The sequence below is a fragment of the Schistosoma haematobium genome, chromosome 2 (assembly GCF_000699445.3).
Source record: "Schistosoma haematobium chromosome 2, whole genome shotgun sequence".
NCBI classification, from domain to species: domain Eukaryota; kingdom Metazoa; phylum Platyhelminthes; class Trematoda; order Strigeidida; family Schistosomatidae; genus Schistosoma; species Schistosoma haematobium.
Genome location: NC_067197.1, coordinates 14505316 through 14524508, shown reverse-complemented (window position 1 = coordinate 14524508; position 19193 = coordinate 14505316). Strand labels below are relative to the sequence as shown.

Below are 19193 nucleotides of genomic sequence, written 5' to 3'. Positions count from 1 at the left end.
CACCTGGGAGTCATCCGTTTTATCAATTATTTCATAGACATAGCATCATCCTTAACCATTCGCTTAAAAAATTTATGAAAGTCTGTTTCAAATACCGAACCTAAAAACATGCTTTCTGAGACACGAATTAATTTCTTTATTCTGTCCATAACCCTTTGAAACTATACATGTAAAACCTGGGGGCACTGCATTGGATATTGAATCAGAAGTTTGAAGTGTTTGACCTTACAGATACTATGACCACATTTGATTTTGGTGTAACTCCGAAGGATTTGCGTGTGCTTACGACTTTCAAAAGCCTGTTGTAAAGGTTATGTGGTGTTTTGGTGTTATTCACGATGCCATCCCTAATTCTATGGATAGGGATTTGTTCAAATATTCTTGTTCTAGAATTGCCACTGCTAACTACATTATTATAATAAAAAATATATTTGTTAGACGTTGGGTGTGTTAATAGTCTTATTGTTTTTGCAAGATGATGGCGATGCCGATTAATTCAGCCTTGAAATTAAAACTGGATGAATTGTTTCTGAGATGGCTAACGGATAGAGCTACTCAGAAGGTACTACGAGAGAATCTAATGCAAGCGAAGGCAGGACAATCTCTCGAAGCAATGCTTGCACTGCCTACCGGAATAGTAGTTGGGCCAATGTCTGCATCGTTCTACGGATGTCTCTACAGTCCTAGCTACAGTGAGTCCTCCTGCTTAAACCCAGATGGCTCTTACAACAGTGTTCCTTCGGCCTTCACCTGGGGCGGGACAATTACGTCCCCACGTCCAAACACCCCACCATACTTTCCACAACCTCCTTTCTCGAAGTTGTACAGTCCTCGCTCCCCTCGACGTCATGCCTCTACACCGAGTGGTCTATCAATCCAGATTGTGAAAGTAAGTTACGTCTGTGCATGGCATGATTGTTGTATCCACGAATTGTTTGTGAACCCATTTGTTTATTTTAATACAATAGGTTGTAGGTATTCGTAGCCTTTTCATGGTACGACCCAAAATGACAATACAGGTCTTGTGGAGTCTCAGATGAAATGACTCCTCCCTGAGTCGTGTTACTCACTGATGTAACGATGATGTTAGTCAGATGACCATGTGTTTGCACATTGGTACCGCGAGTCTAATTTCCATGAGTGTAGTGGTACTTGACGTCGGTCGATGTGCAAGTCACCGTATTTATCCCGATATTAGTGTGCTGACCATTCTATACCGCGTTATTTAGTTGACCATGATGACTGCATACTCCGTTTTTGCATGAATATCATTTAGTTTATTTGATAATATTCAGTGCTACCTCGTTTTTGTAATGCTGTTTATTTTGATTTATGTACTTAGTGTTTTAATTTTCCAAGGTTGTTAGTTTCTTGTTTTTGTTGATTATAAACATTTAACTAGTTCTTCTGTGTAAAGTTTCACTCTGTCTCACGATTTTCAACTCGATTTGCCTTAAATGGCTGACTTTTGAGTAAACGTAATAATGACTAAGTTAATGGTTAAGTTATCCAAAAGTTGATAAAACTTGAAAAAATAGAGGTCGCTATTATGAAACTTAAAGTAAATTAAGACGAAATTTAACTAGATTTTTTCACTTTTTCGCTCTTGAGTTACTGAGCCAACACTATAAGTTTCACTTCAGTACCCAAGGTAATATAAACATCTTTGTAACAGTCCTTCATTATGTCTTTTACCAATATTTGTCTGTTGTCTTGATTTTTATTATTTTGTGTCTGCATTTTAACTAAACGACAGGGCAATTACTTGCTTACACAGTTGCATTATATCGGACAATGCTGACCATTTCAATATGCTTACTGACTAAGAATGAAGTTGATTAACCAGTGACCCCGTGCTTAGATTCTGTCAGTCAGCTACAACGTAGGACCAGGCACATATATGCATCGGTCCAAGTTGCCATACCTCATTAACACAACAAGATGGACACCGGATTCATAAAAGTAGTTAGTTCAGAGGCGGTAATATATAAAAGAAAGATCGCAATAAGGATATAGTACAGGAAGAAAGAATCAGTTCGTAGAAAGATATGAAGCGATTTTAATCTCTTAGTTTAAGGTAAGACAGATAGTGTATACACCGACGCCATTATGATCGATTCTCAGCCATGTCACCAATAATCTCCAACCATTGGTTACGATAGTCACGCGGACCCCAACCAAGTAGTCTGCATCTACCAACATGGCTCAGACTACAAGTTAGTGACCTCAAGCACTGATGCCACGTTTTGGTTTGACCACCCCTAACTTTCTTCCAACCATCTCCAGCACCGGTTAGCATTGCACATCGTGGTAATCGGTGTTCACGCATACGTAACACGTGACCCAACCATCTCAGTCGATGAAGATTAACAACCTCATCAACTGATTTACCATCCTTCCCTAATACCCTGCGTCTAACCTCACTATTACTTAATCGGTGATCCCAGCAGATGTGAGCAATATTTCTAAGGCATCAGTGGTCAAATACTAGTAACTTACGAGTATCTTCTACTCTTAATGGCCATGTTTTGCTGCGGTAAAGTAAAACAGAACGAACTGCCGCGCAATATACTCGTCCCTTAATTGATAGACGGATATCTCACCTTCGCCATAGATGACGTAAGTTGACAGAAGCCAAATGAACTTTTCGAATCCGTGCTGAGATTTCGTCAGACACCAACCCATTAGGGATGATCAGACTTCCAAGATAAGTGAAGTTGTCAACGAGTTCGACCACTTCACTCCCTATTTTTAGTTCAGGTGTTGACGCAGACCAGTCTTGAAGCAGCAGCTTGCATTTAGAGAGAGAAAAGCGCATTACAAACATTCTGGTATTGTTGCTTAGTGCTACTAGAAGACTGCATATTATCAGCGTCTTCACCAAACAGGACCATGTCATCCGCGTATTCTAATTCGAGAAGTGGACCTCATGGGAGATCAATACCCGAGAATTCAGTCGACGAGAATGTTATTTCCAGTAGTAGGTATATGATGAAGTTAAACAAGAATGGAGAAATTGGACAGTCTTGACGGACACCACTTGAGGTTGCCAAAGTAGATGACAGTTCGCCATAAGCTCTGACTCGACTAGTAGTGTTCGAGTAAAGAGCCTTCACAAGGTTTATATACTTCTGAGGTACGCCTTTCAATGACAGACACTGCCACAGAATCTCGCGGTCTACCGAGTCAAATGCTGCTTTTAAGTCAAGAAAGACCACCATTGTCGGACGCCGATAAGTTTAATTGTGTTCTAGAACCAGACGAATGGTGAATATGCGGTCTATGGAGACACGACCAGGTCTGAAGACAAGTGATTCTCTCGTGTTTTTAGTTCATGAGTCTTAGTTAGGCGTCTGATAATTATCGAGGCTAGTATTTTAGATACTATATTAGTTAAACTAATCCCTCTGTGGTTGTCACATGATGATTTTAACCCTCTCTTATATATTGGGACGATAAGTGATTGTGACCAGTCAGCTGGAACAACGTCTAGCCAGCTTGAACCTAACCGGTAATTGGTTAGGTTCTGTAGTTAGCCAACCTACCAGAGCTGATTCAACTCTCTAAATACATGAAGTAAAACACTAAAGACATTATCTAGAAAGTAAGAGGAAGTTTTGTGGTCACACTATTCAGCTGAAGAAAACGCAAAACCAAAATAAATGATGTACTTAATCGTCTTATTTTCGTATAGTACCCATGATTTCTGTGTCGAGTGTAGGACAGTCTGAAGGGTTCATACATAACTTTCATGCTAACATGGACAACAAACATGGTTCTTTTGTGTGATTTAAATAACCGCAAGTACTAATATTTTTTCACTTTGTACTTCTCAATGGTAGTTATAAGGTTACCAAATCAAGACATAACACAAACAAATAGTCGTAAACTATATTTAGTCCATGCATAAGACTGGGCTTGCTGAACGGGATTTACAATTATTTTCTGCTCAGGTTCCCTGTAATTTTTGATTACCGAATATCTCATATCTATTTTCTTTCTCGCTTTATGAGTAGAGCTTTTTCGTACCAACCTTATTTTTGGGTCACTGGTTTGAAATGGTGGGTAAAGTATTAAGATGTAAATTCTTGTAAACGTTCTGTATATTTTGGTTTTAACTTGCTGATGCACTAGTATGGAAACATAAATGTGCTTGTGTTTGCATATGGATCCTGAATAGTAGCCAGATTGGGCGCTTATTATGGCTGCGGTGTTTTGTGCATGGTCTTGTGACTGTTTTGCACAGTGTTTCATCTAAGTATTTCTCGTAACTTATTTTTATTTAGGACTCTCGACAGTAAACGAAACCAAAGCTTTATCCTATTTGTAACTTCTTCCTATGTTTCAAAATATATTTTCATTTCACATCTCATTTCTTTTCTTGATAATAACTGGTTGCAGGAAGGTTTCCTATGTTTAGTTATTACTATAGTTATAGTTCAACGATTTTGGCGCATAAAGGTACTCACAGGGACAATAACGTTAAGCGCAATGAGTAATTCCAGTCGTAGTTGTACTACTTGTTATCAACTCGTTTCATTCTAGTGTCCTCTCATGCGTAATAAGTAGTACCTGAGACTCATCTTTTTTGTTCATTAAGATGAAAGGCGGTAAAATAAGGTCAGTGATTCTGTCTTCGTAGTCAATCAAATTATGTGGGAAACTTTAGTGATATGATGGAACAAACGTAAAGGATAAGCTCATGGGTAGCTGAAATGTTTTGTATGGCTTCTGAGATAATTTATGGATAAAAGCGACAACCAACTGCAGGAAATAGCGCAATAATGAATCAACACTTCACTGAAATCCTAGTGCTGTAAAATCAACATGATCGGAGCAACAATAGGAAAATTTAAGACCGATTACAGGACAAGTAAATAGATTTGAAGTAATAGCATGTTAAGTTATTACAACACGATAGAGTAAACGTTATCCGTTTCAAACCGCATTCTTTAAGGTTTCGTTTATATTCGACAACTGACTCAAGGAATCTGCAGTCGTTTATCAGACATTTTTGCACTAAATTTGAGTTATGAATGTTAAATTGAAACTAGTTTACCGAGTAATTAAGATATATTGAGTTGAAAGGTTACAGGTAAACTTAACACTTTCTGTTAATCAAGTAGTAATTTGTTGGTTGGGCATTCTATGCATAACTTTCAGGTTGTATAAGTTGATTTCAGACTGTTAGCAAAATCTTGTTATTAAATAAGTACTTTCCTGTCGTAAAGATACAGCTTCACCAATATATGAGGGAAGAACATTGGGTTATCCAATATAGACTACTTAATGTCCATTCGTGTAATTGATTGTTTTTGAAGTTTAAATTTAATGCCTTGTGTAACAATGCGGAAGATTGTTTTTGTTTACACTCACGGCATTCATCGAAATTTATTTTTGCCGCCATTCTAAACGTTTTTCCCTTAATCTGTTCATATTTGTGTAAGGGTGTGAATACACCACTCCTTGTACACTAAACGTAAATGGGATTATTGAGCTGAAACCAAGTTAATTAAACACTCAATTGTAAATGAAGACAGTTCATATCCAAATTTTTATGACGATGATTGGATCTAGATCAACTCACTAAGGTTTGAGCAATCCGGTTATTACGATACTTACTAACACGAAGGTTGTAACTCCATTGTTATACTAAATCTTGCAGGTACATTTAGAAAATAATTCTTCCTGATGAAATCGTATTTCTTGTCACTCGCAAAAATAAAAGTCAGCTTGGGCACCGACGTTCGTTGCTTTGCATGGCTCAGAATCGATCACAATGTCACAGGTGTATACACTTTTTGTCTTCCCTTAAACCGTGAGAATAAAGTTGCTTTGTACCTTTCTACAAATTACTCCTCTTTCCCTGTATCATGTCCTTATATGAAACTCTTTTTTTTACTATCATTGAAGTAATTGCTTCTATGAGTTTGGTGCTCATCTTGTTCTGCTAATGATGTATGGCAACTTGAACCGATGTATATATGTGTCTGATCCTACCTTGTAGCTGACTGACTTGGTTGTTATATGGAAATATCCCACTTTTACGAAATTTATCTTTAACAATCATCATCATATAGTCGCGTCAGCTGTCAGTACTGATTAAGTCATGTTTGACTCTTGTACTACCTTAGCAGTCACTTGTGAAACTTACTCAAACCCATCTGGAAGACATTGCTGTTTAATGTTCTATCTGGCTCTTATATATAGAGATCCCCTTCCACCTTACGTCTGATTGCATCAGATGTATATCACCTTAATTTCTTACGTCGAATTCAGTCTCTAAGACTGGTCCAAACTTATGGTAGTTTACACTGACGAGGTGTAACGTACACACAACTTTATGCAGTTATATTACTCATGAGTAGCCATTACTCTATCGCTCAGGTTGTTAATTGCTTCCCATTGATGAATATAGTTGGCATCCATCCGACCATATTGAAATAATCTCCATGCCTGCTCGTTTGTTTTTATCGTTTGGAATGTTTGTTATTAAGTATGAAACCATATATACACCCGTTATCCTAGCGAATGATTTCAGGACAGTAGTTTTCAGAGTTATGGATTTTCTGACATTCGTATTACATTGATGTGACTATCAATAAAGTCAGTTATCTACCTTTTTATACAGTGATTAAATTTATGGGTGATCTGACGGACTAATAATTTGAGCAACGACTATAATTACAGCGATACTACAATGTTCATTATTTTAAAGTACAGCATATATTGAGTCAGATCGTTAGGTGCTTAAAATACGTCATTGATCATTTGTTTGCTCATGGGCATAACTAGCACTCTCGCATAGATTGTCTTGTTCCTGTTTCAGAATTGGTGTTACACAAAGTTCTTTTAGTGCTATAATAATTGTCTCTGAAGAAAATAAATCCTTCATTCGCCCCCAAATGCCCTGGTACGGCCGAGAGTGGGGAGGGTCCACTCTCCCTCTCGAAACGCTCTTACATGACCACGTGCATACAAACACTGCCAGGGAAGTCCTACTCATTGCCTTCTCGTGGTGGGGTGTTATTTACGAAGTTGAGAGGACGAAAAGCGAATGTCCAGCGCTTTAACCGGGTTGGTGGACACGGAGAGTTCACCTAGGGGAGTTACAAAACCCTGATTTCAAACCAATGATGCACATGGGCTCCAGTGTCCTGAGGGGACAAATGGCGTATGAACCAGTCGTTGGTCACCGGCTACCATGTTACTGCATCTCCCAACGTTGCTCCATTGCCTTGTGGACCAGACCTTCAGGTCGAAGGCTCCGAGTGTGGCTCCCTAAGAAAACCACCTGCTTCGGTGTGGGCACCCGGGCAGTATCACAGTCCACGCACAAATGAAATAAAGATGACGATTTGTGTGGCGCATATGTATTTAGTGCCTCCTTGTACCGATATCTATGTGTTAAAATAAATCCTTCATTCAGGGACTTAATTTCTTTTGAATGCTGTAATTAAAGGTGTCCAGTAAAGTAAATATTGTGGTGGGGTCACAGCATCATGAAGAATTGGAACTAGAATTCCGGACAATAAACATGTATCCCGGAATGAAAATAACAGTTGTGTTGTTGAAGGTATGTACTGTCAAATAATGTTCTAGTCATATCAGGAAAACACTTGCAAACCACAATATCCATTCGTAATCACTCACATTGCTAGTCTTGTTTACTGGATAATCCTCGTTCTCGAACTGTAGAACATGATATGTTTGGGTTTTATGGATAGTAAAAATGAAATCAGATGGGCTTTCTTAAAAAGGAACTAACATCGTTTTCGACATATTGGCCATTGCACAAGTCCAATACTTCTAAGTTCATGCTGTTACTAGAAAAAACCAAATCAGTATTGCGTCGTTCCCTTTTTGAAACTAAGGTTATGAAAATGAAACATATGTATATACATTTATTGAACAGTAATTGAAGTCCACTAAAAAAAATCCAGATCTCGAATGTTTAAATGCGGATTTCCTCCGACTTTCCGCTTATTGCGTTTACATCTGCAATCGATTAGGTATGTTTGTCTTCTATCATGCCATCATAGAAATTCTACTGTCTCCTGATTGGTCACACGTGGACAGGTATGTTTTCTGAAATATGATTGGTTGAAGAATTTTAATTCCTGTCTCATACTCCAACTCTGTGTGGGTGAAAAGGTATGTCGTGATAGACATACGACGTATAAGCTATGCCTCAGCTCCGTGGGTGGTTCATACTAAGAATAGTTATTAACCCTAACTTGTTCTAGAATCCTGGTTACCTGTCTCTTCTTTATTCAAAATTGTCTCTTGTTGCACCCATATTCCATTGCGCTGCTGCATAGATTTTTTGATTCGACCTGTCCTTCCTCAACATTGGTCTATAATTCACCACAAGCGCAGAGTTGATTACCTAATTTCAAAACAATGGGTTTAGTCTTCCGTCTACCTCCCAAAGAGTATGAATTTCTAGCACTTATTGTGGTTGTCTACTGGATACTAGTTATTGGTCATGCAGCCGCTGATTACAGTCTACTGATTGGAATTCCTTTGCTACCATTGATAATCTTACAGATTGCCTTACTTTTACATGTCTGGAAGACGTTAAAGAAGCGTGCGAAGTACCAAATTACTGCCATAAACTAATAGTGCTGATTATCGATTTGGATCTAATTAAAACTGAAGTGGATTTTTGTTATCCATTCAAGGCGAACTGTGGATATTTTAACTCTTAGTTCTTGATGCTTTTCACTTTATAGTGTTGCTGCTTTTTTCGGACGCTGGAAATTTAGAATTATGTGCAATATTTCTTGTGCTGTATATATTTTTGGCTGTGAATTCTCTCCGTTTGACTGTTCTCTTTTTCTTTATATTAAATAACAATGAATTCTGTATTATTTCCACTAAAATATATTTTCTTACTGTACTTGCAGGTAAAAGTAATCTAAATTTCAAACGTATTTTGCTGTTTTGTCTCACTCATGCTAGGTTAGGATTATATTCTCGTATTAGTTGGAAGTAAAAAGGAGTACATATAAATGTTTATTTCACTTGTGATAAGGATTTATTTTCGTTTGGACTGAATTTTTAGCGAAGAAAGTTAAAAGTTGAGTTTTCCTCTAAGAACTACGTTTATCAATAATCTGCTTAAACTTACCAGTAATGTGTTGGTCAAATCATATTAAGAGATAAAAGAGCAACAGTTTTGATAATTCAAAATATTGTTTAACAAAATCTATCTTAAAGTTAGATTAGCGTGTGTTTGGTTGACGAATTTCATCTACTACGTTCTCGCTTTTAAGTGTAAGCGGTTGATGTAAAAGTAAATATATTGTATCATGCTGTAATCATATTTTTATTTACAATTGATACATACTGATCATCACTTTATCATTTATACCAATTTGTTTTTGATCAGTTAAACATATCTGAAGTGTTATAAAGTGTGAACACAAGAGCAGCTCATCAAGTCACAATGATACATCTCATAGCAACACTCAACGTAAAGCATTCGAAATAACCAGGTAGCGATCATTAAATAACAGGGAAAAGTCGGTACAGATCAGTGAGGTGTGCTTCATTAATATCTGTGGGACGTTTCCTATTCTATTTGTCTATCGATAGGCGTGATCATTTTGTAGCCATAACTTTGTATTAAAACTCTGAACGCATAATTCGTCATCTTTGAGTTGTGTTTGGTGTAATACATCGTTTATTTGATTAGCCTGTAATTACCAGCTATATAAATATTTTACTCCATTGATGGTATATAGTCGTTAGTTTTTTAAACTTTGTTTTACAAATTTAGTGGTTACGTCTCTCACTCAAACAATGGGTAATATAAGAAAGCATTGTACAATCCGTATAATATCTGAATTCAGAATTTATTTCCCATCGTCTTAGACTACCTAAAATCAAGATACAGTGCACCATAATGTCGATCATTTAAACTAATAATTGGTCATATTGCAGCTTGATCGATGGAATTCGTTCAACCCTAAAACCTAACATTATGTTAAACAATACTCAGTGACCAATCAATAAATCATCTTTTTGAGCGTCTAAGTTCACATCTTTTTAAACACTAATTAATTATTAGTTCTCACAGTCTGCATTAGTGAAGCAATTGATGGTTTATTTCTATTAAGAATCGTTTGGTTGAAAATTATGAATAATGTTAGGTGATTGGTAGTAGTTGTCAAGAAATGCTGAACTTAAGTTGCGTACTGGTCGGTACCCGTCAGTAAAAGTTACCCGCAATCTTGACGGAACATATACTTCCTATGGGATTGGGACCTTCATGAAATAACTTGAGTCTAAATAAAATGTTGCTATATGATCAATAGGATCCAACCTCCACCAAAGACCACTCACTATTTGATGAACAGTGACTTGTAGGTTTCAGTAATCCTTAACATTTTGGCGTTCAAAAACTTTGAATGTTTATAAATTCTTAATATTTCCACAAAGAGGCAGTTGCTAAAGAGCTCGTAAAAACTCTAGTTCCAACATGATTCTAGTTTGTTTTTCACTATTATTAACAATTTAATTAATTGATTAAATCTTAACGCTGAAGAAAACCCAAACATTACAGTTCTAGTTCATATTATCAACTTTTTTCGTAATGAAAACGATTGAAGTTACGTCAACCTTGGTGATCAACACAATCTTTAAGGAAATGAGACCACTTCTTCAAAGTAGTAACTATAAACTGAGAGGTATGTAATATCTTAGGAAAAAAACACCATTTGCTTCCTATCTACTGATCTTATAATATCAATTGTTATTACCATTATTAGTTCTAATAATGGTAGTAGTGTAGTAGTTAAAATATTTGTTTTTTAGCCATTAAGTCGTAAGTTCGAACCACATCATATCTGTTTTTTAGTCGGTTCGTTTGTATCAATAGATCTCAATACCTGGTTTATATTTAATAATTTCATTATAACAATTGCTATTTATTGATTTGGGACTTTCTTGTCTAGTTGAACTCATTGCATATGTGTCCATTCATAGATTGGTTTGAATACTTATTTGAGATTGAGGCTTCAGAGGGACGTATTGGGATTGATACACAACATTTTCAAATGATTGTATAAACTCTAAAAATCAGATATGCAAAGTTAACGACGTAATAATTATCGTTAAAAAAAAACTCAAAGCAATTTCTTGACTATTTCCTCTACTTATTACTGTTTATTTCGACTCAAACAGTCCTATGCGTTACATTGTTTTTTTCTCGCCTATGCTTTTCCTTAAATTATCCCGGGTTTAAGTGAGTGATTGAAAGAATAAGTGTTAAGAGTGTAGGGAAGACTACTTTAATGTGTATTTCGTCAACTACCTTTCAAGTTTATGATTATTTCATCTCTTATTTTCTACCGAAGTAATTCTTTATAATATGTTCAATTCATTTTATCTATCGCCCTAATACAACCCTCTTGTTATCTATCTTTTGTATACTATCGATGATGGTTCTTACGCTGAATTGTCAGTAATTCGGTCAGTCAGTGTTAGAGTTGTCGCTTTCTACTTCATTTTATTAGAAAAATCTCGATAACGAATATGTAAAAAAAATCCATTATGTGCTGAGGTTGTCGTGAATTGGGATTGCGCATGATTGGGAGATTCTTCTAATATGGAACGAAATCGATGTTAAATGGATAGGTTCAATGACTAATACACAACTCTTTAATAGTTATTCCCTCCAGGATGGAATAGTGAGAAGAGAAGGCTTGTAAAATGTAAGATCTATTGGTTAACATAACAGAGAAATCAATTTTTTATGTTATAAACTGACAGATTTATGTACAAAATAAACCTCATAGGCGACCGGAAGAAGTTAGCCTGTAGATCAATCACTCTCCAATCAGTTAAGACACCTAACTTATTCTTAGGCCTAGTTCTTTTCCATTGTATCAGAGATGCACCTAATTCTGATAGGAATAACCATTATTACTCATTTGTAAAGATTTAGCTGTATATTAAAATGAGTTTGGATGGTGAATCTCATTGCACTGACGTGGTCTAGCAATTCAGGTTGATACATATATGTTCCATTATTCTATGTTGCTCATAACTGTCTGACAGAATCCTCAAACTATTAAAATATAGCTGCACATTTTGGTTGTTTTTATGTGTTATATTGCAGTACATTGTTTTTAAGAAAAATCAATGTTTTCGTGTATATCCAGTTCATCTTAGGAATTCATATAATAAACAGTGTATGTTGTTTAGCAATCAAGTTCCAAAACGATAATAGGTAAGTCTTTTTTTCTGCTCTCTTACTTACTAAGAATTGGGGTTATGATTGGTCTAGTTCTAAATCTTCAGTATGAATTAACAAAATATCGGCGAGACTATAACCTATAGACGACCTTTGTGTGAAACTGAGGTGGTATTAAGAAACTTTAACCGCTTGTTGGTGTTAAAACAGAGTTATAAATTAGTGTGAGGAATTGCGGTTAGGCATTAGAGTTGAAAGTTAGGGTCAGGAGATTAGAGTTAACTTCCTCTTCACTAACTTACATCGGCCATAATATCAAAATGCTGTTAAACAATATGGATGAATAAATTTTTGCACCGAAATCCGTAAAGCGCTATACTACATCAGATTGGTTCTTTCATAAATTGTAGTCACTCTGAATATATCATATTGAGTGATTTTTTCAATATACTAATTAGGCAGCTAAATACATTTTTATTAGTATAGGGTTAAGGAGATTGTTGAGTTTTTGTTGTGATTATAAACCGATCGATATGAGATCATCATTGAAAACCTGGCAGTACTGGACGACCATTTCGTCCTAGTATGGGACTCCTCAGAAGTACGCGTCGACGATCCCGCATGCGAGGCCTGATCCCAGGACCCTCATTCTTGCGTGAATGCTTGACTTTTAGGCCACCGAGTCGGCATCCAACTTCAATCAATCCACGTTACAGCACGACTATCTTCGATGGGTAACTGCCTGACATTCGACACGGTCTTCAATGGTGATCTAGCATTGATCGGTCCATGATTTCATCAAAAACTACATTTTTACCAATTACTCTTCAACTTGCTATTGAAACTCTATGGCACACCGCTTTTGTTACTGAAGTTAGAATACAAGCAATTCGTCAACAGACCACCCGCAGCTCTTCTATTTATTGAACTAATTGAACAGTTAGTTAATCACCAGCATTCAAGTAACATATAAGTGATATAAAACTACTCTTGTTCGGTTGTAGCAGTAGTAGCAGTCCAATATGTATACTTAGCAGCCTATTGTTTACACAGGTTAGCAATTGTCAAGTTTCCAAGTGCGTTGTATGTATGTGTATGCATACGAAAACTAAAGTCCTTTTTTTTCTCACCAGGCATCGATTTTTATTCAAACACACATTTTGACTACAGTTTAATTTAACAGAATATATAACTGGTTATTTATGGTTTTTCATCTATTTCACACTAACTTAGACGAAAAATATCTTAATCTGAACGCGATGCCATTACATTAGTATTTATGGAGTGCGTTCCTATGGTGTTTTATTTAATTGGTTTACCTATAGATTTTTTCCTATCCTTTGGTTGGTAAATCAATTCATTCATTGGGGTGAAAAATGTGATGATAAATGGATAGATTCTAATATACTGTATGCATGCATTAGTTATCCGAGCTTTTTATGTGACCCTGTGATCGACCTATCGTGTGTGTAAGCATTACCTCCTCTGTGGCCATAACACTATTGTGTGTGTGTATTTACATATGTATATTTATATATGTCTGGGTTTTTGTCAGTCATGCAGTCAATCAGTAGTAGTGGTTCACTAAAACTGTGCCTTTCACATTCTTTGGATGCGTTTGTATTGCATGTCTTACTTCTGGATCGATTACATTCGATTTTTATTTTTACATTCACATTTTATTTTATTCAACAAAACGTGGAGGTGTATCGTTATTTATTGTCGTGTATAGTTTACTGTTACATGAAAATATTCTGTGATTCAAATATGTTCTTTGACGGAATAGTTTTTATAATCAATATCAGATTACCATTACTAACTGGACCTTTAAAATCAAGTTGGGATATTCAATTACTGTTTCCGTAGACATTCGGAAGATGATTTATATTCAATATAAAATCTAGTGTATATTGGATACTGTTTAATCAGACGTTTTTATGCGGATTTCACATTTACATTTCATTTGAACCATTATCATGCCCGTTCTTGTCGGAACACCCAGTTTGGTCCTTATTTCACGTGTTCAGGTTTATCAGACGTGTTCTGTTGATCTGGCATGGCAACGTGCAGTTCATGCTTGTCAGCGTTGTCCTAAAGCCACGTTAACCACAAATGCTGTCACACCTTTAATAAGTCCGTCTGGTGGCGAGCGTGCAACCTCTAGGTTTTGTCCTGCAGGTGTGCACATGAGTCATTGTGTTCCAGCATCAGAGATATTTGGTGCTACTAGTAAGTCTATTCCTACTGGCGCTCATTCTGTTCTGGCCAATAATGATACTCACGGAGCAGTATCTCCTGCTCATTTGTCTTGGGGACCACCAGATTTACCACTTCCTGCAGCTAGCCCTAATCACCCTGTACATGCCGCTCATATCGCTAGATCTTCATATCCTCCTGCTTCATCTCCAACTTCTTCAACCTCATCTACTCCAGTCAAGACAACCACATCTACAACTGTTCATCATTTTCACCCTGTACAACGTTCAAAACCACTAGATTCTAAATTTGGACTGGTTGAAAAGATTAGTAGTACGGCATCTGCAACTATTACTCCGACTTCAACCTCTTCTCCGTCTTTAGCTACTACTGATATAACACCATCAGTCCCACCAGATGGGAATATTGTCGAAAATCGACTACCGTCAATTGATATTAGTGAAAAAGACATTGATTTAGCAAAATCTGATAACAATGAATCCGATAAGCCTCATTTTAATTTGTCTATTCAAGAGACATTAACAGATAAATCTCATGATGATATAACTGTTTGTGAGAATAATTTATCATCATCGCATACGGATTCCTTACGAACTGAATATAATAGTGAAGTAAGCAAATATTTATAACTAGTTTTGTGTTGTTTCACTCCTTTTTTGGTTATACTAAGTTCTAAATGTATCGAAATAGTTTCATTTTATTTTAGTGGTATTATTCCTTGTCTTATTTTCTTCTCTTTTTGTGTTTCATTTATCGGTTACAGTATTCCCCTCCTATTGACTAGCTAAAACACATTGATTTCATCAAAATGTTGGATTTGGATAGATTATGCAAAGATGGTAACCGAGTTTGTTAATTTACGTTTAATATGATATACGCTTTGTATAGTACTCTGTTCAACTGTTTACCACGGTTAGTGACCGTTGAAAGTAAATGACGTGAGTAAAATGAAGGTTTTTGATCACAGATGTCTTTGGGGCATTGCTTGCGTTCCATGGAATGACCCAGTGAGCAATGTTGAGGTTAAGCATTGGGTACTTGCGAAAAGCGACAAGTCGGTTGGTGAGGTATTGGATATTCATCGACTGAAGTAGTAAGAACATTTGCGACATTTGCCTAAACATCACTTACCTCGACGAGAGATGTTTGCTAGCGTAGGTTGTGAGGTACCTAGGGCCAGCCAAACCAAAACATAGGATCATTCCATGAAGTCACTAACTTGGTGTGAACCATACTGGCAGATATGGACTACTTGTTGGGAGCCCATTCTATGACCGCGACCAGTGTTTGGAGAATCTGACATGGATCGGAATCGGTCACAAACGCACAGATACATTCTTTTTTTATCTTTCTCTAGATCTTGAGTTTTAGTATTTCTTCATACTCATACCTCTTCATTCCCATCATATTCTTAATGTTCAGTCTTTCACATCATCACTGCTACTACGATCTCTTTTGTGTTTTGCATCTGGTCGTACTTATCTAGTGTGGTAACTTAGCATAAATCACATCTGTGCTACGCTCTGTCTTGATTTCTGTCAGTCTGTCTTGTAAGATGGCCAATGTGTAATAAAATTTTTAAAAGTAGCGGTGATTGTCATGTTTTTGAAGGTGTCATTTGTTAATTCAATTTTTGTGAAATACTTTCTTGATTAAATATTCCAAACTCAATAACTTTAAACTTTTACTGATGTAATATTTGTAGACTGGTTTCAGTTGCTCTAATTAAATGGTACATTATTGAGCCTATGCTTCTACAATTGTTTTCCTGATCATTATTATCTTTTAATTTCTCTGCTACTGTTAATATAATTAGTTGGTTAGTTTTCAGTACTTCTTTTTGTGGATTCCATTCATGTTGTTTGTGAAGTATGAGGATGACTTGGATGAATGGAAACAAATTTTTTTTTCAATGGTATCTTAAGCAAACTGTATAATTTGCTTGTTATGAAACCTAATAACATTGTTAGTTTGTGAGAAAAAACATAAATAAACTGGGTTCAGGTATAATAATTTGATCGGAAAAATCAAGTTATCTCATTTAAACTAATTTGTATACGGCCCACATGTATCTTACCATGTTTTGATATAGCGAGGATTTGATTCTACTTTCACAGAATTATAGCATAATCGGGAAGATTTTACTAATGAAAGATTTAGTAGACTTCATGTGTACAAGGTGAATAGGATAGATTCAAGCGTTGGTAATCGCCATAATTTACTATCGGTATAAACTTTCAAAGAACGAATAAATGTAGTTTGTGTTTAGTTCCAAGCTTTTCTGTCGTTTCATCTTTTTTTCTTTTTATTAACTGATAAGTTAAATTTTTAGTCTTTACCTTGCCTTATAATCATTTGACTGATTTTTCTTCCTCAAAATAAAGTTGCTGATTGTGTGACTAAGTCATCGGAAATATGAATTGCTTAAACATGAAATCGATGAATACCGTTCATCTAAACAACTATATACCTTCATATTGCATATGAACGTTCGGAGGCACAAAATTGACGAGTAAAACTAACCACTAATCTTCATAAAAAATATTAACCATAACCGAATTATTTAGGCAGAAGCTTAAGTGTTATCATATGGATATTTAAAAAATTCATTGTAACATTTCCTGGTCATCTGGATTAATTAAAATCTTCTGACCAACATTTTGTCTTGTTTTCAGTGTTCAATATCTAGAGTAATCTACAGAAAGTGTCGACAAAATGAAAACTTATAGCCTTTTACTTATCTACGAACAAATTGTTCGGTTGACTTCAAAGGATTTATATGATGATAACTTTAACGAAAGAAACATTTTTTTATTTATATAAAGTAATTATACTGTTTACGGCGATAGTAAATCTTGATTAAATAGAAACGCTTATACTTGGCTTAGAGAATTCGATTTTGGATTCCGTAAAATAAATGTAACAAGTTTTTTTGTTGTTGAATTATTGTTTATGTGTTCTAAACAGATATTTTTGTACGTTTATTTACTTCACTTTATTTTTGACATTTAGAACTGTTTATTTTCTAGTTTACACATTATATATTTCAAAATACTAAAAAATCCACCAAGTTATACATTTTACGTGTTCGATGTCTGGCTACTACTGTATAGGTGATATATGTAGGTGAATTTCTTGTATTTAAAAAAAATTTTTTTTATACCAATATCTTATTTCTTCTGTGATGTGTCATTTCGAAAAATAGGGTTCAGACCTTCATGTATGTTGATATCGTAGTTTGAACTGTTATCTCCATTAGAGCAGCTTAAGTAATCAGATGGCTTGTACGACTTGAGAGTAAGCTTGAACTAATGTTTTGGTCGTGTTATTATCAACTAAGATATTTAGCTGTAATATAGCAGTTTTGTTTTAGTGACTGTAAATACAAGGTTTTAAAAAGCTTTTAGGAATCGTTGCGACTCTAGTCTGGTCATAGGAAGTCGAACGTACGGCTTTACAACGCAAGCGGTTTTTTCTGCTTTTATGAAACCTGGTCTCTCCCTAAGCTAAATTATATTCGTAGGTGCCCTGTGTCTTATTCCACTACTCTTCCATTGTTAAAGTTATTTTATGTGAACTAATTAACAATAATAATAATAATAATAATAATAATAATAATAATAATAATAATAATAATAATAATAATGGTAATGATAATCTTTTAATCAATTTGAAGTTGCTATGTCATAGTTGTAGCACGCATTCATTTCAGAAATATTATGTGATTGTCACCACACATATATGCAGGAATGCACAGAAAAAATATACATAAAACGCAGCTGGATATTGTCAGTAAATTCCTTTCTATTCATTAACCTTACATTTATCGATTGGTTTTCTGTATAGTAGTAAGATAGAGTGGATGACTGACTACTACTACCTCACTTCATGTTTTAAATATTTTCTTTAATCTACTATATGTAATTTCACTAATTTACAAAAGTGAGTTTTTTTCTTGCGTTTTGTCTTCACTTAATTTTATGTTTACCATACAAGCGATAGAAGTTGACGATACTGTTATTCCTTAACCGACAGAAATTCTATATAAACCTTTGTCTTTTGCGTGTTAGTACTCTTTGATAGGGCATGTTTTCGTGACTTAACAAATGCATAGTTCTTCAATCAGCAGCGAAATGATGTGAGGCCTCTACCGCATCTAATTATTTATGAGCGCTTAGTAGCCCGGGATGTGACTCTAATTAGATCGTATGAATGTTCGTTGTTGAATGAATGCTGTCGAAATATTTGTCTCCTATCTCCTCGTATATTTCATACAATCTTTGATCCAGACAAAACATCGGAGAAGCGAAGAGAAGAGAGCAAGGCAAGATAACGCGCAGTGGAGAAGGCTCGTGAGCCAACTTCATTTAGTCAAGCATTAATCAATATTTATAGTCACACAAAATTAAGCTACAGACATGTGATGGATGGGATAAGAAGTGTACACATACATGCTCGTATAACAATAGTGAAGATTGATAAGCGAATAATTAACAAGGTCAAAATGCGACTCAAGTAGAATGAATAGATTGGCCTGTCCAGAAGCTAGAATACGGTATATGGGCTTAACATAATGGCCGAAACTACAAGCGTTACTCCTTTGGTTACATAGTGGTTACTGAAGTCTCGAATAGGGACAACTATGACTTGCCTCAATTTTACGGATGCACTCCTTATATAGAGCAGAAGCGATACTAGAACTTTAACATAAGGAGCAGGATTCCACCGATTTTCACCCTTGAGTTGCAGAATTCAGTCCTTGATGGTAGGTGTA

General features: G+C 35.7%; 1 protein-coding gene across 2 annotated transcripts in view; it reads left to right on the top strand.

Annotated features, from left to right (window-relative positions):
* Positions 1-217: 217 nt before the first annotated feature.
* Positions 218-19193, top strand: part of PPP2R3A_1 (Serine/threonine-protein phosphatase 2A regulatory subunit B'' subunit alpha) — a 42694-nt gene continuing 23718 nt past the window's right edge. Inside the window, exon 1 of one of the 2 annotated variants that reach the window (XM_051214407.1) lies at positions 218-889. In XM_051214407.1, the coding sequence (XP_051067576.1) occupies positions 476-889 (414 nt within the window). In that variant the 5' untranslated portion in view covers positions 218-475. Of the gene's footprint in view, positions 890-4286; positions 15031-19193 lie in introns of those variants that run through there. The other variant, XM_051214405.1, reaches the window with a different exon arrangement.